Source organism: Macaca mulatta, chromosome 19 (genome assembly GCF_049350105.2).
Source record: "Macaca mulatta isolate MMU2019108-1 chromosome 19, T2T-MMU8v2.0, whole genome shotgun sequence".
Classification (NCBI taxonomy): Eukaryota; Metazoa; Chordata; class Mammalia; order Primates; family Cercopithecidae; genus Macaca; species Macaca mulatta.
The window spans coordinates 70497242-70518613 of record NC_133424.1 but is presented as its reverse complement, the minus strand read 5'-3'; the positions used below and the strand labels follow the sequence as shown (position 1 = coordinate 70518613).

General features: G+C 55.4%; 4 protein-coding genes and 1 long non-coding RNA gene across 14 annotated transcripts in view; 2 read left to right on the top strand and 3 right to left on the bottom strand.

Moving 5' to 3' along the window:
• Window positions 1-425: 425 nt before the first annotated feature.
• RNF225 (ring finger protein 225) lies at window positions 426-3710 on the bottom strand. The gene is made up of 2 exons (XM_077980241.1): window positions 3657-3710; window positions 426-3164 (listed from the first exon to the last, which is right to left on the bottom strand). Exon 2 carries the CDS (start codon window positions 3152-3154, stop codon window positions 2198-2200), a length of 957 nt encoding a protein of 318 aa, XP_077836367.1. The 5' UTR covers window positions 3155-3164; window positions 3657-3710; the 3' UTR covers window positions 426-2197.
• Window positions 3711-4551: 841 nt separating this feature from the next.
• Window positions 4552-13426, bottom strand: RPS5 (ribosomal protein S5). 2 transcript variants are annotated; one of them, XM_028838449.2, is made up of 6 exons: window positions 13264-13426; window positions 11948-12056; window positions 6197-6406; window positions 5895-6023; window positions 4765-4863; window positions 4552-4674 (listed from the first exon to the last, which is right to left on the bottom strand). In XM_028838449.2, exons 2-6 carry the CDS (start codon window positions 12053-12055, stop codon window positions 4606-4608), a joined length of 615 nt encoding a protein of 204 aa, XP_028694282.1. In that variant the 5' UTR covers window position 12056; window positions 13264-13426; the 3' UTR covers window positions 4552-4605.
• On the top strand, window positions 7446-20376 carry LOC144337123 (uncharacterized). Its single transcript, XM_077980244.1, has 3 exons — window positions 7446-7730; window positions 18066-18198; window positions 19168-20376. The coding sequence occupies exon 3, from the start codon at window positions 19513-19515 to the stop codon at window positions 19981-19983; it is 471 nt and encodes a 156-aa protein (XP_077836370.1). The 5' UTR covers window positions 7446-7730; window positions 18066-18198; window positions 19168-19512; the 3' UTR covers window positions 19984-20376.
• On the bottom strand, window positions 13458-16349 carry LOC144337127 (uncharacterized). Its single transcript, XR_013409795.1, has 2 exons — window positions 15712-16349; window positions 13458-14979 (listed from the first exon to the last, which is right to left on the bottom strand). It is a non-coding gene; the product is annotated as an uncharacterized LOC144337127 (long non-coding RNA).
• Window positions 19583-21372, top strand: part of ZNF837 (zinc finger protein 837) — a 14418-nt gene continuing 12628 nt past the window's right edge. For 3 of the 9 annotated variants that reach the window (XM_077980181.1, XM_077980186.1, XM_077980179.1), the window contains exon 1: window positions 19724-19858. The gene's annotated coding sequence lies outside the window, so the exon portion shown is untranslated. Of the gene's footprint in view, window positions 19859-21372 lie in introns of all 9 variants that reach the window. The other 6 variants (XM_077980180.1, XM_077980182.1, XM_077980184.1 and 3 more) reach the window with 5 other exon arrangements.

The following is a 21372-nucleotide window of genomic DNA, read 5'->3' as shown; positions in this document are numbered from 1 at the left end:
AGGCAGAGGTTGCAGTGAACCGAGGTTGCGCCACTGCACTCCAGCCTGGGCTACAGAGCAAGACTCTGTCTCAGAAAAAAATTAATTAATTAATTAATTAAGGCTGGCCGCGGTGGCTCAGACCTGTAATCCCAGCACTTTGGGAGGGCGAGGTGGGCAAATCACAAGGTCGGGAGTTTGAGACCAGCCTGACCAACATGGTGAAACACTGTCTCTACTAAAAATACAAAAATTAGCCCAGCATGGTGGCGGGCGCCTCTAATCCCAGCTACTTGGGAGGCTAAGGCAGAAGAATTGCTTGAACCCGGGAGGCAGAGGTTGCAGTGAGCCGAGATCACACTGCACTCCAGCTCAGGCGACAGAGCGAGACTCCGTTTCAAAAATAAATAAATAAATAAACGCATGTCCTAAATAATTAAGTTGGGGGTATTTTGTCACAGCAGCCAGAGAAAATGAATAGACCACCAACTCTGCTGCTGTCTGACCAGGTTTCTTCCCTATGAGGCTGGGCTGTGGCTGCCCAGTGACTCAGTACACTGGTCCCAGCCCCTGTGGGTGACATCGGCATGTGGGTGTGGGCAAGAACTGGTCTGGGAAGACACACTATGGACTCCCTAGTATTCCTCCTCTGGTTCCCACCTGGAAGCAGCAGCTTACACCAGAGCTAGCTCTAGACAGTCCTGGGCCCAGGGTGCATTCCCAGGTTGCCTGGGTCACCTGCAATTCTGACACTCCCTTGTTTGGCACCTACTGTATGCTGGTATACTGATGCTGAGAACACACGTAAACAAATCAAACAGGGGCCTCCAGCTACGTAGAAGTCATATTTCTCTTTGGAACATGCTGGGTGCCCATTCCCAAAACACAGCACTCCATCCCAGAGTGAGGTGAGGCAGGATGCGGGGGTGCAGGGCCTGGGAGGAAACAGAAGCCCCAGGTTCAGTCTGCACAGAGGATAGCTGCCATCTTCCCCCATAACTAACCCAGGAAGGCTTCTGGGAGGAAGAGGACAGGAGCCCATACACCACCTTCCCTGCAGGCTGCTGTCTATCGGGAAGGCTCAGGGTTCACCTTGAGGCACAAGAAGGGAGGCTGAGCAGGACAGATGGAGCCCTGGAGGAAGAACTGCAGTAACTGGCACCAAGATATTAATCGGGGGTGATGGGGACTCTGGTGGCCAGGGAAAGGGACTAGGATGCCTCTGGCTAACCAAGGAGGTCCAGGACTCCCACCCCCACCATTGTCTGCCTCTCTGTGACCCCTGGGGTGACCTTGGCCTCTCTGAGCCATGATGAGCTCAGCTGCACCACAGCATATTGGGAGGAACCTAGAAGCCACGACCCAGGGGGAAGCGGAGGCTCCCAGAGCAGTTTGGGACTTAGGATTGCAGCGGGTGCCAGTCTTTAAGACTCAAGCTCCTCCCCAGCCCTGGCCAGAACACCCTGCTCTTTCAAGTCTGAGCCCTAGCCCCAACCAGGTGTGCAGGATGGCAACTCTACACCCAGGATCAGCATGTAGACAGCTGGAGCCCACCCAGGCCCAGGCTGCAGGCAGTAGAAAACAAACTCCACAGATGGACGGAGAGGTGGGACATCCCCTGCAATGGGCCAGTTGGGGAGGCGCTGTAACCAGGGAATAATAGCCGCAACAGCTCTGCCCTCCAAAGATGGCTGCCACCTGTGGCCAGTCCGAAGGATGAGTGCTTCGGCCTCCGGTGCTGGTAAGGACGCTCCCCCGGCACTCTGTGGTGAGGATGAATGGGGGTACTCCCAGCAGGACCCGTTCAGGGATCCGTGTGGGGCTGCCCCTGGCTGGGCACCTGCATGGATGTCAGTCGGGGGTGTCCACAGCTGGACTCCTACAAGGGATGAGGATCAGGGATGCTTCCACCTGCACCCCCACGGAGTAGGGGTTCCGGAGCAGGAGCAAGCGCTAGCAGGACCCTTATGGAGGTCACGGTCAGGGCACCCTCCGCTGTACAGCCACAAGAATGGGGGTCAGGGGTGTTCCCAGAGGATCCTTGTGGGATGACTGCGGTGTCTGCTCCTTGAGAGGATCCAGCCCCACGATGACAATGCCAACGATGCTTGCCCCAGGCCCCAGCCTGGAGAAACAGGTAAGTGCTGTGTGCCCTGCTAAAGGCCCCAGATAACACGGGGGTGCCAGGCCTGGCGGCAGGACTGCAGTGCTGGCGCCCTTACTGTGGGCCCCACGGCCTCCTCGCACCCCGTGGCCACGGGGCCCAGCCGGGGTCAGCCTCTGTGCCCCACGTGCCGTCCGATGGCCTGTCCAGCGTCCCCTCGTTCTCCACCGGGTCCTCGGGGCCCGCCTGGGGCTCCAGCGCATCTTCTGCAGTTCCTGGCAGTGTCGTGTCTAGGTCAGGGCCCGTGGGGCGCGGCGTCCAGGCGGGGGTCCAGGGCACCCCCGGCGTGGGCCTCGGCGGGAACCAAGAGAAGCCTGGCGCTGGGGCGAGCGCCACGAGCTGGGGCCGCGCGGGGCCGGAGGAGGTGGCGTGCGGGATGAGGAAGAAGATGTAGACGCCCGAGACCACGAGGCCCGCGGCCACCAGCACGGCCAGCGCCACGGCCGCGTTGAAGACCCAGGCCGGGCTGGCCAGCGACAGGCGGCGCGACAGCGGGCGGCCCAGGCGCAGAGGCGGCGGGGGCGGCGGGGCGCGGGCCTTGCGCGGCCCGGGCGGGGGCGGCGGCGGCCGCAGGTAGAGGAGGCCGCGGCGCCGGTCGAAGCGCACGGAGCCCTGGCGAGAGGGCGGCGCGCGCGCGTCGCGGGGCAGGAGACCGGACTGCGTGGGCAACGCGGGGAGTCCGCGGCGGGGGGCCAGGCGCGTGGGTGCGCGGCACACTGGACAGGCCACCGCGTTGCCGCCGCCCGCCGTGGCCAACGACAGGCGCGCCAGGCACTCGAGACAGAAGACGTGGCCGCAGTCCAGGCGCTTGGGCAGCTTGAACACGCCATCGAAAGACGACACGCAGATGAGGCACTCCACCGGGGAGGCGGGGGACAGGATGGGGCTGGAGCCTGGGCTGCCGTCCCCCTCCTCCTCCTCCTCCTGGTCCTCCCCTCTGCTTGGGGAGCTGGGACCCGAGCCCTGGGGGGCCCGGGAATGGCGGAGCCAGAACGGCCGAGGGCAGGGCATCGGAACGGACCTGCGAGGAGAGGAGGTCAGGCAGGGAAGAAGGCGGTGGAGCATGGAGCGGGTTCTGAGACCACCAGGGAATCCAGGGAAGACTGAAGACCGTACTCTAGAGAGGATCCCCCAGTACAGAGCAGGACCATCCCGAGAAGGGTACAGTTACGTCCAGGAGCAGGGAAGATGGGGAGGCCCGAGGCAGAGACCGGGGATAGGAATGGACCCACGGGGGACCAGTTCCTGCATTGGAAATGTAGACAAGTTGAACACGGAGATGGTGAGGACTCCAGACAGGGATGGAAAAGACCTAACCCAGAGAGGAGCAGAGATATGCAGCCCCCAGGAGCTCGGCGGAGGGAACCTGGAGGACCATACAACACCCCAGTGGAAGAGACATTGACACCTAGGCTGGGAAAGGAACTCTGCTGAGAGAGGAGCCAAGCACAGGAGCCAGGGGGCACCCACAGAGCAATGACAGACCCCAGCCGGCCTGCGGGACCCTTCCTACCTGTGGACGCCTCCTCCCTCTGGCCAGTGGCGTGTCCCTGCCTGTTCTGACCGTTTCCGGCCTACCTGCAGCTGGGCTCAAAAGTACCCTCCCAGGGGGAGGGTGCTCATCTGGGGCCACCCCTCCAGGTCCCAGGTACCCGCTGGACCCGTTTGACTGCCTGCCCCGCCCCCTGGGCCAGCGCCACGAGGATGAACACCAAGCCTGCTTTGGCCAGATGATGGGGGCTGTGGAAGGGTGGGCTTGGGCCCACCCCACCCCACCCTTCAGAACCTGATGAGTCCTCTACCAGAGTCACCAGCCTGTGGCCCTGGGTGGGTCCCAACCTGTCCCCAGCAGCCTGATGACGCTGCATGGACACTGGCGGAAAGGAACCCGTACAACCCACGGAAACCGGGCGTACAGGCCTGGGCTGCAGCCACAACCAGTGTGGCTGGGGAGGTAACCAGGAGTGCAACCTAGCCAGGGTGAAACCAGCCCACACTCCAAGAGGGGGGCAAAGCTAGAGATCTGAAATCAAGTGGCCCCAACAGCTGAACTTTCCTGCTCTCCCCAGGGCTACTTCAAGGTGACAAGCCTCTCAGGATGGTCTTGTGACTACCCAGACCTCACAGGCACCCAAGCCACCCACCCACCCAGACCAGAGCAACATCTCACACGCCACGCCCTCAGAAGTTATGGACAACCCCATCTCATTTCCAGTACCTGCTGGGACACTCCAGGCAGCCTGGCCTGCTTCCGATGCCCCACCTGCTAGCCCTGGGGTGCCACGGTTCTGAGTCAGCAATGCTTCCAGGTCCCCACAGGCAAACAGGTCAGGAAGGTGAGCAGCTCCCAAGGCCACCAGGACTATGCCACCCACACCACCCCCAACGAAGACAGACAACGGCAGAGGTGGGTGGGGCTGCCCCAAAGGGCAGACAGGTTTATTGGACAGCAGCCGGGAAAATCAGCGGTTGGACTTGGCCACACGCTCCAGCTCGTCCTTCTTCTTAATGGCATAGGAGTTGGAGGAGCCCTGCAAGGAGACAGACAGTCAGCTCTGAATTCTGAAGGACCCCCACAAACGCCGAACTTAAGACCCCCCAACCAGAGTGCCCTCACCCACCTTGGCAGCATTGATGAGCTCATCTGCCAGGCACTCAGCAATGGTCTTAATGTTCCTGAAGGCAGCCTCACGAGCGCCTGTGCAGAGCAGCCAGATGGCCTAGAGAGAGCAGGGGTCAGGCTAAAGGACAGACTGCGGTCCTCCAGCACCGTGGGCCCACCCCCAAGAGATGCTGTCAGCCATGTCACCCATAGGTCCACTGAGACAGGAGGTAAGGGGAGGTGACATCATGCCAGATTTGCAATCAGACAGAGGGTCACAAGAGCAAGTGTCCAGACACACACACACAGGCTGAAGTTGCATCCCCAACGACAGGAGATTGAGACCCGTCTCAACAGCAAACTGCTAGATGGCCAGGCGCGGTGGCTTGCGCCTGTAACACTTTGGGATGCTGAGGCAGGAAGATCACTTTGGCAGGGAGTTTGAGACCAGCCTGAGCAACGTGGTGAAAGCCCACCTCTACAAACAACAAGAAACCCAACGACAACAAAAAATGCGGCCAGGTGTGGTGGCTCATGCCTGTAATCCTACCACTTTGGGAGGCTGAGGGGACAGGATAATTTGAGACCAGGAGTTCAAGAACACCCTGAGCAACACAGACTCGATCTCAATTATTTCTTAAAAAAAAAAAAAAAAAAAAAAAGAGGCAATATATTTGCTTTTAACTTGGACCCGACTGACAATGAGCCACTATAAAGGGCATTCTGGGCACAGATGCTAAATGCAACAATGACTGATTTGACTATTCTATTACTGTTAAATTCGTTCCTGGGGGTGACGATGCGAGTAGGTCATCTTTGTTAAGACACCTGCTGTGTTCAGGGGAAACACAATCGGAACATCTGCAACTGATTCTCAAACTATCCAAGAAAAAAAAAGAAAAAAGTACACATACACACACAGTGTAAAAATATACACCCAAAGGAAAGACCTCTGCGAAATGTGGTCCAGAAGAGGACCCAGAGCCTGGATCTGCCCCTATGCAGGGTGGGAATCCAGGAAGGCTTCCTAGAGGAAGTGATGCTGCAGGTAAAACATGTAGGCAGAGACAAGCCTTCCTGCCCCAGGCAAGACCCCACCCACTCCCATGGCTGTGTCCACCCTGCCACCTGCGTAAGCCCCAGGCTCACCTGATTCACACGGCGCAGTGGGGACACGTCCACAGCCTGTCGTCTCACAGTCCCGGCACGTCCAATGCGGGTGGAGTCCTCCCGGGGACCACTATTGATGATGGCGTTCACCAGGACCTGCAGAGGGTTCTAGAGAGAAGGGGGCTATGAGCCTGACATCCAGCCCCATGCATTCCTCCCCCTTCCTCACCCCTAAAACAAGAGTGACCACACCACACAGGGGATACGCCTGGCATACACACTGTGGGGCTTTGGGATGTACTGAGGGCACAGCCTGCCCTCACCAGGCCACAGAGCCCTACCTCGCCTGTGAGCAGGTGTATGATCTCGAAGGCATGCTTGACGATGCGCACAGTCATCAGCTTCTTGCCGTTGTTGCGGCCGTGCATCATCATGGAGTTCGTGAGGCGCTCCACAATGGGACACTGAGCTTTGCGGAAGCGTTTGGCGGCATACCGCCCTGCACTGTGAGGCAGGTACTTGGCATACTTCTCCTTCACTGCTATGTAATCCTGGGGCAGCAGGGAGCAGGAAATGAAGGGAAAATGGTCAGGAGCAGCATGGGTGTTGGCCAGACACCAGAGGAGAAATCGAGTACCCATTTGGGGGTAGTCCAACAGCCGTCTGGGACCCTGGTATGCCTCCCTAGGGGACTTGGATATAAGCCCCATCCACCATGAGGAAAAAAAACCCTGAACAGGTGACTTTACCAAGTCGCTAAAAAGTACACTTCCTTTATAATCAAAGAGTGGGAATCTAAGGAGACTAGATTTTGGACCAGATAATTGTTTGGGGGGCTATCCTACACACTATAGGATGTTTAACAGCCATCTGGTATGCCACTGGCAACCCCCCGCCTTTTTTTTTTTTTTTTTGAGACGGAGTCTCACACTATTTCCCGGGCTGGTGTGCAGTGGCGCCATCTCAGCTTGCTGCCACCTCTGACTCCGAGATTCAAGCAATTCTCCTGCCTCAACCTCCAGAGTAGCTAGGATTACAGGCACCTGCCACCATGCCCAGTTAGGTTTTTTTTTTTTTGTATTTTTAGTAGAGACAGGGTTTCACTACGTTGGCCAGGCTGGTCTTGAACTCCTGAACTCGCGATCCACCCGTCTCGGCCTCCCAAAGTGTTGGGATTACAGGCGTGAGCCACTGCTCCTGGCCTGTTCTTTCTTTTTTTTCCCCCTCGACTGAGTCTTGCTGTTGCCCAGGCTGGAGTGCAGTGGCGCGATCTTGGCTCACTGCAACTTCTGCCTCCTGGGTTCAAGTGATTCTCCTGCCTCAGTCTCCTGAGTAGCTGGGATTACAGGCACATGCCACCAAGCCCAGCTAAATTTTTTGTACTTTTAATAGAGAAGGGGTTTCACCATTTCGAGCAGGCTATTCTTGAACTCTTGACCTCAAGCGACCTGCCCGCCTTGGGCTCCCAAAGTGTTGAAATTACAGGCATGAGCCACGGTGCCTGGCACCCTACCGGTCAGTTTTCACACCTAAAAATGTATCCAGACATTGCTAAGTGTCCCCTAAGACAGGGGACCATAAGAGCTACAGTTTTTTTGTTTTTCGTTTGTTTTTTGAGATGGAGTCTGTCTCCCAGGCTGGAGTGTAGTGGTGCAATATTGGCTTACTGAAACCTCTGCCTCCCAGGTTCAAGCGATTCTCCTGCCTCACCTTCCCAAGTAGCTGGGACTATAGGTGCATGCCACCATGCCAGGCTAATTTTTGTATTTTTAGTAGAGATGGGGTTTCGACACATTGGCCAGGCTGGTCTTGAACTCTTGACCCCTGGTGATCTGCCTGCCTCAACCTCCCAAACTGATGGGATTACAGGCATGAGCCACCGCACCTGGCTGACAACTTTTCTGTTTTTTTGGGTTTTTTTTTTTTTGAGACAGAGTCTCACTCTATCACCCAGGTTGGAGTGCAATGTCACCATCTCAGCTCACTGCAACCTCCGCCTCCTGGGTTCAAGCAATTCTCCTGCCTCAGCCTCCCAAATTGCTGGGATTACAGACATGCGTCACCATGCCCGGCCCAGTTTTGAGATGGAGTTTCATTCTTGTTGGCCAGAATGGAGTGCAATGGCATGATTTCAGCTCACCCCAACCTCCACCTCCCAGGTTCAAGCGATTCACCTGCATCAGCCTTCCAAGTAGCTGGGACAACAGGTGTGCACCACCATGCACGGCTAATTTTTATATTTTTAGTAGAGACAGGGTTTCACCATGTTGACCAGGCTGATCTCAAACTCCTGACCTCAGATGATCTGCCCACCTCGGCCTCCCAAAGTGCTGGGATTACTGCACCTGGCCCAGAACCACAGTTTTAAAACAATCATTTAACAAGCCTTCTTATACTTACATAGCCATCCCCCCATAAAAATCTAGAAAAATGCCAAAAAATTAACCCTGTGTATGTACAGGGGAAGAGAGGAGCTATGTGTATTCAAAGAAGACTGCTGTTGATAGCTCCATTACAAAATGTACCCAAGGCCATTCTATCACTTGCCTCTTAGAATATATACAAACTACCTGTTTCTACAAATACAACGAATGATGGGAAAAGAACACAAGACACTGAAACTCTCAGTACTATTTCATAGTCTGGCTGCAAGAAAAAAAAAACTCACGGCCGGGCGCGGTGGCTCAAGCCTGTAATCCCAGCACTTTGGGAGGCCGAGACGGGCGAATCACGAGTTCAGGAGATCGAGACCATCCTGGCGAACACGGTGAAACCCCGTCTCTACTAAAATATAAAAAAAATTAGCCGGGCGAGGTGGCGGGCGCCTGTACTCCCAGCTACTCGGGAGGTTGAGGCAGGAGAATGGCGTGAACCCGGGAGGCGGGGCTTGCAGTGAGCTGAGATCCGGCCACTGCACTCCAGCCTGGGCAACAGAGCCAGACTCCGTCTCAAAAAAAAAAAAAAAAAAAACAAAAAAAAAAAACTCACAGTCTGGTGAAGGGCATTCAGGCAGGGCTTTCATTATACAGCAAAAAAATTGCACACACCAAATTCCCCAGCAAGGGTTTGGCCCAACAGTGGAGCCTTGCACAGGTGTTTAAAATACAGTGAACTCCTGTTGATGTTTATTTCCCTAGTGGAACAGGCACCTAACAAATGTTTAGTAGATCAAGGAGTTTGAGGCCAGCCTGGCCAACATGGTGAAACCCTGTCTCTACTAAAAATACAAAAATTAGCTGGGCGTGGTGGCATGCACCTGTAGTTCCAGCTACTAGGGAGGCTGAGGCAGGAAAATCACCTGAACCTAGGAGGCAGAGGTTGCAGTGAGCCGAGATCATGCCACTGCACTCCAGCCTGGGTGAGAGAGCAAGACTCCATCTCAAAAAAAAAAAAAAAAAAAAGTAACAGAGACCCAATGTGGCCCACGAAGTCTAAAACACTTACTATCTGGGCCTATAATGAAAATGTTTGTGGGCTGGGCGCGGTGGCTCATGCCTATAACCCCAGTATGTTGGGAGGCTGAGGCAGGAAAGTCACTTGACCTCTGGGAGGCAGAGGTTGCTGTGAGCAGAGATCGCACCACTGCACTCCAGCCTGGGAGACAGAGTGAGACTCTTATCTCACAAATAAATAAATAAGGCCAGGCGTGGCGGCTCATGCCTATAATCCCAGCACTCTGGGAGGCTGAGGCGGGTCGATCACCTGAGGTCAGGAGTTCAAGACCAGCCTGGCTAACAGAAACCCCTCTCTAATAAAAATACAAAAATTAGGCCGGGCACAGTGGCTCATGCCTGTAATCCCAGCACTTTGGGAGGCTGAGGCGGGCGGATCACCTGAGGTCGGGAGTTAAGAGGTCAGCCTGACCAGTATGATGAAACCCCGTCTCTACTAAAAATACAAAAATTAGCTGGGCATGGTGGCATGTGCCTGTAATCCCAGCTACTCGGGACAGCAGAATTTTGTATTAAGTTTTGCAACCGGGAAGTGTGAGCTGTCTTACTTTGTTCCTACTCCATACAGTTTTACACATACCCTTTTTCTCCCCTCCCCACCAAGGCAGGAGAATCGCATGAACCCAGGAGGCAGAGGTTGCAGTGAGCCAAGACTGCACCACTGCACTCCAGCCTGGGCAACAAGAGTGAAACTGTCTCAAAAAAACAAAAAGCTGGACATGGTGGCAGGCACCTGTAATCACAGCTACTCGGGAGGCTGAGGCAGGAGAATCACTTGAACCTGGGAGCCGGAGGCTGCAGTGGGCCGAGATTGTGCCACTGCACTCCAGACTGGGCGACAAGAACGAACTTCTGTCTCAATAAATAAATAAATAGGGGCCGGGCGCGGTGGCTCAAGCCTGTAATCCCAGCACTTTGGGAGGCCGAGACGGGTGGATCATGAGGTCAGGAGATCGAGACCATCCTGGCTAACACGGTGAAACCCTGTCTCTACTAAAAATACAATAAAATTAGCCGGGCGAGGTGGCGGGCGCCTGTAGTCCCAGCTACTCGGGAGGCTGAGGCAGGAGAATGGCGTGAACCCGGGGGGGCGGAGCTTGCAGTGAGCTGAGATGGCGCCACTGCACTCCAGCCTGGGGCACAGAGCAAGACTCCATCTCAAAAAATAAAAAAAAAATAAAAAAAAAATAAATAAATAAATAAATGTTTGTGGACCCCCTGAAATAACCCATGAAGGAAAGATCTACAAGATATTCAGAGTGAAAAACAAGGCTGAATTATCCATTAGGTAAGGTGTCTAAGTCCCCTGACATCTTTACAGACAACAAAAAAGTTTCCATTCTTTCTAAAACAAAAGGTAGCAGATTTGGTGGCATGCACCTGTGATCCCAGTTAGTTGGAGTCTAAGACAGGAGGATCCCCTGAGCCCAGGTGTATCGAGGCAGCAGTGAACTGTGATCATACCACTGCAGTCCAGCCTGGGTGACAAGACAGCAATCCTATCTCGAAGATAAAACTTTAATGATTAAAAAAAGAAAAAGAGGAGGAAAGTGAATAAAGTACAACCCAAATTATATTCATCTTTATACCAATGTAGTCACAAAATTTAATTTCAAATACTTTCTTTTAATGGAGGAAGGGCTCACAAAAGTGAAAGTTCCTAAGGCCCACAAAATTCTTTTTTTTTTTTTTTTTTTGAGACGAAGTCTCGCTCTGTCACCCAGGCTGGAGTGCGGTGGCCGGATCTCAGCTCACTGCAAGCTCCGCCTCCCGGGTTCACGCCATTCTCCTGCCTCAGCCTCCCGAGTAGCTGGGACTACAGGCGCCCACCACCTCGCCCGGCTAGTTTTTTGTATTTTTTAGTAGAGACGGGGTTTCACCGTGTTAGCCAGGATGGTCTCGATCTCCTGACCTCGTGATCCGCCCGTCTCGGCCTCCCAAAGTGCTGGGATTACAGGCCCACAAAATTCTTAATGATGCCTTGGTGGGGAGGGGAGAAAAAGGGTATGTGTAAAACCGTATGGAGTAGGAACAAAGTAGGACAACTCACACTTCCCAATTGCAAAATGGGGGAGAAAAAAAAATCTCTTTAAGAGATGGTATTGGATAACCGGATATTCACATGCAGAAGAATGACACTGGATATTATGTATTTTACTACAAAAACAGTAACAAAAATACCATATGTGAGAAGGACAGACATATAGACCAATGGAATACAACTGAGAGTCCATAATGAAACCCATACATCTACAGCCAGCTGATTTTTGACAAGTGGCCAAGGCCATTCAATTGGGGGGGAAAAAAAATCTCTTTAAGAGATGGTATTGGATAACCGGATATTCACATGCAGAAGAATGACACTGGATATTATGTATTTTACTACAAAAACAGTAACAAAAATACCATATGTGAGATGTGATGCTCCTTCTGGTGAAGGAGTCCTTTCCTGACAAAAGTTGTAGTCATCTCTGAACAGGATGTAAGAGCGGATATGGTAGATGTGGTGGTCAAGGAATCCCTTCTTTACCTGTTATGACCTCTATTCTTGACTTAGTGGCACATCAACAAGTTTGATGTGTTCCTTCCTGGAATAATCTCCGCCCCCAGCCGGGAAGGCCAATCACAAGTTCCCCTCACCTGTAGGGAAATGTCATTGATCTGCACATCATCGGTGCTCCACTTCCCAAAGAGCTTGATGTCTGGGGTCTCTGCCACAGCTGGTGCCGCTGTCTCCCACTCGGTCATCCTGGGACAGGGTGATGACAAGAAAAAAACGTCAGAGACCAGCTAGCATGGAGCAGAGGCGCAGCCATCCCCAACTCTGAGGCTACCCCAGAGCTGATGAACTGGGGAGTCGCAAAGGACCAAGACAGGCTGTGAACGTGTTTTCAAGCACTAGAAAAATTACTCAGCTCTCAGCAAGAAGCATCTGTCTTTCACCTAGAACCCCTGGGCTCAAGACTTGGCAGCCCACCAGTCAACAGCTGCTGCATTGGGACCAAGGTATAACGGCTCAGCAGATGCCAAATGTCCTTACATTGCATCGGCTGTAAATCAAACCACAACCTCGGCATTCACATGGTCTTTGACCCAAGTTAACATTCTGCCTCGGACTGTTTCCTTGGCCGTGAGGTGGGACCGCTATATGACATCAAGGACCACGGTAGGTACTGTGTGGCACAATCAACCCAAAGGTTTCGATTCTTGACCGACAGTATGAAGGTTCTAGGGGCTGCTATTAAGGAGGGAAAGTTACACAGAGCACAAGAGTGCACTGTGTGCCTAAGAAATAGAAATTTCCTCTCAGAGTACAACTGCATAGTCCAAACCAAGATCCCCAAGCCCCGCTATGCGGAAAAGCTAGAAGCAGCGAAGCACCAGGAAGAAGTCAAGAGTAACTGGTACCGCGCCCGTTTCTTCTACATTTTTTTTTCCAGAGACAGAAGTAAGACCTAATGAGAAAGGCCTACGTCGCGGCGTACTATCCTGGAAAGACCATGAACCGTCCCTAGGATCCCCGGCCCCGCGGCGGTCTCACCTCAGAACACAGCCTGAGCGTCTCTGCCGCTCACGGAAGACCACGCGCCGCCCTGGCACAGACAGGAAGAGGCCGCGCGCAGCGGGCCAACGCTTTTAACTGGGAAGAAAACTTCCGGGTCAGCTGGGGCGACGCTTGCGTAAAAGGCCATCATGTCCCTAAGGACCAATCCGGAGGAAGGATGTAGAGGAACCTTTTGGACTAGAGGGAACGGGTGCAGCCCAAGCGCATGCGCAGTTGCAAAAGCGGCCCTAGAAGCGGGTCTGGCGGATGTTGGCTACCCCATACTTGCCCTGTCTTGTGGGCGCCTGCAGAAGCGCAGAGATTTCTGTGAGGCCAACGCCGCCATGTGTAATAAGTAAAAAAGTCCGGCCCGCGCTCGCTTCTTTGTTCAGCTGCTGACCTTAAATCCCACCTGTCGCGGGAGTAGCCAGTTCAGTTCCCTCTGGCTCCTCTCCGCGGCGACAGCCGCCTCACAGGCACGCGCGTGCTGCGGACCTGGGTTGGCTGAGTGGGGCCCAGTGGTCACCGCCACTCCACAGGTCCGGGTTGCCGCGCGCATGCGCCTGCCCACACGCGGCCCCTCCCCCACCTCCCGACCTGGGAACACCACGCTCGCGAGTCCTGGGTCCCAAGCCTCTGGCGGGGCCTTTTTCCTAGGGGGATCCTTCCTGTCATACCACGCTGGGTTCCCCCACAGCCCCCGCGCCCTTCACGCCTGCTATGCAGTAATCGCGCCCGCGAAAGAGGGGAGACCGCCGGCACGAGGGCCCGGGGTTGCGGCGGCTGGAGCAGCGCTACCCGCTCGGGGTGGAGCACGGAGGTAGCCTACAGGCTACGCACAGTGTCCGGGAGGAGGGGGTCAGTAGGTCGGGGGCCTTTCGTGTTTGTCCTTGCGTCCTCCACGGCCGGGGAGCCCGCGCGAGGGCTTGCAGCTCCCTGCCCTCAGGGCTAACGTCACGAAGCCCTCGTGTCTGCAGACCTGGCTCTCAGGGGTGGGTGCCTCTTGAACGGGCCGACCTCTCCGAGGGCCAGAAACATAGGTTTTTAGCCAAAGACTGAAAGGAGGGATGGAAGATTAAGCCATGAGATGGAGATTATTCCCGCCAGCAAACAATCCGCTGCCCCCCCTCACTTCTGTCCCTTCCCCCAGCTGCCTGTGAACAGGTAGGCCCTCTGAACAGCTCAGGCCTGGCTGGGCAGACAGCGAACCCTCTCAGAGGGCCTGAGCTATTGCGTGGGATTGAGGACGTGGGTCTTCGACCCGGGGTCCTCATCCGTGCGTGGGGTTGGCACGGTAGTGAGTGCCCCAGCTCACTCTATTCACTTGGCCACCCTGGCAGCCAGTGTGGACAGTATGTCTGCCCATGACTCCTTCATATCCCTCTGCCTGTCCCAGCTTGTTAGACCTAGTCTCATGAGCAGAACTGGGTTTCTGGAGGTAGCGACCACTGTTGACTGTATGTCTGCCTGCAGCACGCATAGACGTGGCCTTCACGAGGCCAGACTCCAGGACCACCTGGGGCCACCCTCTGATGCCCACCTCTGCCTCCAAGGGGGTATCCCTCCAACTCGGGATCCCAAGGGCCCAGCCACTTGACCCAGGTCCCAGGGCTATGCCTGCCCTCTACTCCCACCCCTGAGGCATGCACATAGCAGATGCCCAGCAGCTGTGTTTCTTCACTGCCTGCCTGTAAAGGCTCTTCTTACCCCAATCCAGGGGCATTTCTGTCTGGCTGCTGAGGACTCCCTACAGTGGGCCCCTTGGACTATGGTCAGTTACAGCTCAGGAAAGGACACATGCCCTGAAGCTGGCCTGGTCAGGGGGTCAGTCTCTGGTGAGGGGCACAGCCAACTGCCACCACCCAATGGCCTTTACCCCTGCCTTCCATCCTGTGCAGAGTAGCAGCCTCGGGGCTCTCACTGGGGTCTGCGTGGTTGCAGGAGGGGCTAGGTGGGCTCCTCCCTGGTCTTGAGTGAGGGGCATGGGGGAGTGCTGGTTGTAGGGAGGGTGGGAGCAAACAGGCAGCACTCATCAGGATAGGTTCAGCCCACCCCTCTGAACCTGTTTTCCCCTTCAGTGTGGAAAGGAGAATGCAATCTCAGGCAAGGTCAATGTGAACTCTGTGGCCTGGCCACCATGGTCACTTAATAATGGACATCTTTATAGACCTCATGAGAATGACCCACCATGCTGCAGAGGGCAGGTGCCCTCAGGTGTGGGGTGGTGAATACTACAGAGCCAAGACTCATGCACCCGCCTGCCAGGCCCAGGGTGGTCCTGCCTCCCCAGGTCCCCAAGGTGCTAGGGTAAGATGCAGAATATGACCTCATAGGTCTAGGGCTGCTGGTGCTATGTTCTTCAGACTGGATGAGGACCCCAGGGACTCTGCAGAGATCTACCTCACTTCTGGTACATTGTGTCCATCCTGAGTGGCCCCAGACTGGAGTCCTCACTTCTGGGAAGGCACCCTCTGGGCCCTGCTGGGCCACCTGCCCACTCTCCAGGCAGTCACTTTGCCTGTCCACCCTACCAGCCACAGTCCTACTGTCAGCTGATCTTATGTCCTTGTGATGGCTCCTTTTTTTTTGGAGACCGAGTCTTGCTCTGTCACCCAGGCTGGAGTGCAGTGACCCAATCTTGGCTCACTGCAAGCTCTGCCTCCCGGGGTCACGCCATTCTCCTGCCTCAGCCTCTTGAGTAGCTGGGACTGCAGGCGCCCGCCACCACGCCCGGCTAATTTTTTTGTATTTTTAGTAGAGACGGGGTTTCACTGTGTTAGCCAGGATGGTCTCGATCTCCTGACCTCGTGATTCTCCCGCCTCGGCCTCCCAAAGTGCTGGGATTACAGGTGTGAGCCACCGCGCCTGGCCATGATGGCTCCTTAATGCCCTTACTGGCACTTTGGTTGTCTGTTGAAGTCACCAACCTGATTATCAACTCGTTTGGAGTGTGCTGGATTTAGTCCACCCAGTTGCCTGACAGAGCCAAGCCTGGCCCTGCCATATCCCAAACCTGATCTTGTGCCCATGGTTGATCCTTCACGGGCTACTTTGGCCCAGCCACTGTCTGCTTCCGTGGGATGCCCACCTATAATGGATTGAACGGCAGCCCCCAAAAAGATAAGTTCATGCCCTAATACCCAGACCCAGTGAATGTGACCTATTGGAAAAAAATCTTTGCAGATGTAAATTAGTCAAGGATCCCAAGACGAGAGCATCCTGGATTAGTGGGGTAGATCCTAAATCCAATGGCAAGTGTCCTTATAAGAGACAGAAGAGGGCCGGGTGCAGTGGATCATGAGGTCAGGAGATCGAGACCATCCTGGCTAACACGGTGAAACCCCATCTCTACTAAAAATACAAATTAGCTGGGCGTGGTGGCGGGCGCTTGTAGTCTCAGCTGCTTGGGAGGCTGAGGCAAGAGAATCACTTGAACCTAGGAGGTGGAGGTTGCAGTGAGCCAAGATTGCACCACTTCACTTCAGCCTGGGTGACAGAATGGGACTCCATCTCTCACACACACACACACACACACACACACACACACACACACACACATTCCATCACACACACACTCTCCATCACACACACACACTCTCCATCACACACACACACACTCCATCACACACACATACACACACATATTCCATCACACATACATACACACACACACACACACACACACACTCTTAAGGAAATCTGGCCAAGTATTCCAGGATGCTTCAGCCACTGGGGTTTGCTTTCATGGCTCACCAACACCTTCTCCCCTCCTGGGAACTGCCAACTTCCATTTCTCCTCTGTTCTTCCAGATCCTACAACCAGGATTCTGTGGTGGGGAGCCAAGATGCCCTGCTGAAGCCTCCATCCCCTGAGGCTGCTTCGCAGTAAGCTGCCCGGGCCCTCAGAAGAGGCCTGAAATGGAGTAGAGGCCCTTTGCTGAGGACAGCATAGAGCCAAGAGGGGGACCTCTGTGGAGGGATGGCCAGTAGCAGGACAACTCTCCAGGGTGCAGGGTCCCAGGCCTGCAGACATAGAATAAGCCCTAGCCCAGGGACCTGTGGGATTGGTAAAGTTAGACCCCTTGGGTGGGTGCCCCACTGGAGCTTCCTCTCCAGGTCCTTGCCTGATTCAGAGTCTCGTTCCTGAAATCGCTCCTGTGTGACCGTTGTCACAAGATGCTTCTCTGGTGCTGCCCCTGCAAGAACCCTGCAGGGTCACTTAGACAACAGGCTTGTGTAGACGTGAAGAAAGCCGGCCGGGCGCGGTGGCTGAAGCCTATAATACTGGCACTTTGGGAGGCTGAGATGGCCGGATCACGAGGTCAGGAGATCGAGACCATCCTGGCTAACACGGTGAAACCCCGTCTCTACTAAAAAATACAAAAAACTAGCCGGGCGAGGTGGCGGGCGCCTGTAGTCCCAGCTACTCGGGAGGCTGAGGCAGGAGAATGGTGTAAACCCGGGAGGCGGAGCTTGCAGTGAGCTGAGATCCGGCCACTGAGCTCCAGCCTGGGTGACAGAGGGAGACTCTGTCTCAAAAAAAAAAAACAAAAAAAAAACGGCCGGGCGCGGTGGCTCAAGCCTGTAATCCTACCACTTTGGGAGGCCGAGACGGGCGGATCACAAGGTCAGGAGATTGAGACCATCCTGGCTAACATGGTGAAACCCCCTCTCTACTAAAAAAATACAAAAAACTAGCCGGGCGAGGTGGCGGGCGCCTGTAGTCCCAGCTACTCGGGAGGCTGAGGCAGGAGAATGGTGTGAACCCGGGAGGCGGAGCTTGCAGTGAGCTGAGATCCGGCCACTGTGCTCCAGCCTGGGCGACAGCGAGACTCTGTCTCAAAAAAAAAAAAAAGAAGAAAGCCTACAGACTGTCACAGACCCCATAGCCAGTCCCCTCCAGACAAGTCCCCCACACCTATGCCTGCCAAATGGTAAGGCCTTTGACTGGTGCTTCAAACTCCACTCCAGGGCTGCCAGTCAACCCATGCCAGCCCTGCAGGGACAAGGCCTTTGTGTGGTGGCCAGGCCTGTGGTACCACCAGATGCTTCACTCCAGAGGGAGGCCCTTTCTGTGCCTGGGAGTGGGAAGTTCTTCCACATGGGCTCAAGACTCCTCCAGTAGCAGTGCACCCACAGGCGTGAGAAATCCTACTTGTGTCAGGCCAGGTGCAGTGGCTCACACCTGTAATCCCAGCACTTTGGGAGGCCGAGGCAGGTGGATCACGAGGTCAGGAATTCAATACCAGCCTGGCCAAAATGGTGAAACCCCATCTCTACTAAAAATACAAAAATTAGCCAGGCGTAGTTGTGGGCACCTATAATCCCAGCTACTCGGGAGGCTGAGGCAGAGAACTGCTTGAACCTGGGAGGCAGAAGTTGCAGTGAGCTGAGATCGCGGCCACTGCACTCCAGCCTGGGCAACAGAGTGAGACTCTGTCTCAAAAAAAAAAAAAGAAATCTTACTTCTGTCCCAGTTGGGGCCAGTGGCCAAACCTGTCACATATCTGCACTCCTTTATCTGTGACAATTGTCAAGGCTTTCCTGTGCAACTCTCTTCAGCCACCGAGGGTCCTACAAGGCGGGCAGCCCTCCAAGTGCCCTTCAGCCTCCTGCTCGCCCTCAATGAGCTTGGTGAGCCCTGAGTTTTGTACTTGGGCAGGGAGCTAGACCTCTTGACAAGGCTTTCCATGTCCAGACACCCAAAGGATGGAGAAAGGGAGTGGGACAGTCCCAGCATCCCTGAAGCAGATGCGGTGGCGGCAGAAAGGTAGGGCAAATTGGGTCGTATATATGTGCTGGACTGGCCAACAAAATTAGATGTCCCTATGGAGGGCAGGAGCCACACAACAGATGGGGGCAAGAGCTGGGTGACAAATGGGTAGGAGGCCTGACCAGTTCATCCTACCTGGGAGGGCCCTAGAGTCTGCAACACCCAAAGGGGCTGCACATGTTAGAATCAACTGGGGGCCAGGCTAGGGCCCTGGTGCACTGGCTCAAGCCTGTAGTCCCGGCAATTTGGAAGGCTGAAGCACGAGGATCGCTTCAGCCCAGGAGTTCCAGACCAGTCTGGGCAACATACGGTCTATCTCTGAAATAAATAAATAAAAATAAAAAAACGATCCAGGCATAGTGGCTCCCACCTATAGTCCCAGCTATTCGGGAGGGTGAGGCGGGAGGGTCGCTTCAGTACAGGAGTTCGAGACCAGCCTGGGCGGGAAAATGGGAAGAAGAAGGCAGGGGGAGGGAGAGAAGAAAGAAAATTAGCCGGGCGTGGTGGCGCGCGTCCGTGTTACCAGCTACTCTGGAGGTTGAGGTGGGAGGATCGCTTGAGCTCAGGAGGTCGAGGCTGCAGTGAACCGTGATGGTGTCACTGCATTCACCTGGGCGACAGAGCGAGACCCTGTCTCAAAAAAGCAAACCAAAAACAACAAAAAAGTAGACTCAACTGAGGACTTTTGACGCGCAGATGCTCGGGCCCACTCCCAGATTCTGATGTTATCGGTCTGACTCGCAATGCGCTCACCAGGACACTTCAGAGCTTCCCAAGTGCTTCACAGCCCAACCTTCCCACCCGAGGGGAGGCTGCGAGCGGCAAGTCGTTTCCGGGTTGGGACCTCTTAGAAATCAGATTGGGAGAAGGAGGCTATCAAGCATTATCATGACCAATCCCCCGCTTTCACGAGGAGGAATGGGCGGGACTCTGCGGCCCTGTCCGGAACGCCGTTTCCTTGGCGACGACGCAGCCGCGTCCTGCCTTTTAGGTGTGGCCGGCCTCTGTTTCTACGACAACGGAAACCCAAGCCTCCCGCTACACCGCTTTCTCCGCAGCGCCAAAGCGGGACAAGACGGGACTACGTTTCCCAGCAGTCCCCGCGCGGATTCTTGCCTGCGCTTGCTGTGGCCTGGGTCCCTCAGTGCCGCGGCGGCCCGGAGGTGGCGGGAGGACGGCTCCGCGCTGCATGCGGGGCGGGGACCAGGGGACCCGTGCGGGCCGCCTCCAGCGAGTAAGTGGCATTCTGCGCGGACCCGCAACCTCGGCCTGCGAGGCGGGGACCTCCCGGCGCATAGCGCGGCCACCACCCCAGTCCCCTCTCCACCTCCGCGGGCGGGGCCCGGGGCAGAGGCTTGACGCCGCGCACTTCCGGTCCTCGCGCTCCGGGTCCGGAACGGCCACAGCAGTCACGACCTTGAGTTCCGGGCGGGACGGGCTGCTGTAGTTCTGGCCCCCGCGTTTCTGTGCTGGGTGTCATTGAAGCCCGCGAGGGGAGGCTCCAGGCCCGGGACGCATCCTGGCGGCCTGCGACTCTCGGAGTCAAGCCCACCTGCTAGCCGAGGCCGACGCCGGCCTCCCTACCGCCTCTGCCCCCGCATCCTGGCCTTTGCACTTGCTCTTCCCTTACCTTGTCCCCAGACCGGTTTCATGCCCGCTCCTCACAGAGACCCGAAGAGTCCGCTGCCTCCCTCCCCGGCGCCCTCGCGCTGCTCCCTGTCTGATGTTCTTCACGTGTTTTTCTCTCTTAAATTGTCTCCTTGTTCATTTCTTCTTGTCTGCGGCCCCCTCCTTCACTCACTGTTAGAGCAGGATACAGCACCGTTTGGCCCTGACACTGGATGTCCTGCGAGGATTGAAACTTGCTAATCCTCGAGGGTGGAGGCACTGTGGGGAGGACAGGCACAGAAGGGAGCTGTGCCTGCACTCAGAGGACATTTCTTCTGCTGTACAATGCGTGGTGCACTGTTCTTCCCCTTGCGTGCGCAGTGTAGAATTGGACATAGGGGCTAGAGTCTGTGTCCCCTGGGACTGTCAGTGTGGGTGAGGTTGGTTTTTGGCTCAGAGAGGTGGAGCCACGCTGAGCTGGGCACTAGCCTGTGTCCTCCACACCTCAGAGCCACCAACGTTGACTTCTGTGCACATTCTGGTTTTTTTTTTTTTTTTTAAATTGTTGTTTTCGTTGTTTTGAGATGGAGTTTTGCTCTTATTGCCCAGGCTGGAGTGCAGTGGCGCGATCTCGGCTCACTGCAGTCTCCGCCTCCCGGGATCAAGCCATTCTTCAGCCTCAGCCTCCCGAGTAGCTGGGATTACAGGCATGCACCACCGTGCCCAGCGGCTTCCCGTCACATTCTCTTGGGCAAATAAGACCTCACTGTGCCGTGTCCAACCTCCATGAGGATGTGGAACCTCAATAGCTTTCCTGTGTGTGCTGTCGCTCTGCAGTTCTGCAGGGTTCAGCCTTGGCCACGTTAACCTCTCAGTCCCCCTAAATTGGTAGCTCTGCATCCTGTTCCCAACACCAGAAGCCCTGAGGACAACTAGAAAGGCTGGGCGAGCACCCAGGTGCAAGCATGCTCACCTGGGGCAGATGGGAGATCACTGTCAGAACAGCCTGGGAGAGCTGTAATGCACCATCAAGGATGGGCTCCTGGGGCCTGGGACCCAGAGCCTTGATTGTGTTTGCTGTGCTCAGCCTCAGATCATGGGTCCATGGCTGGAATGTCACCCACCTACAGGTGGGATAGT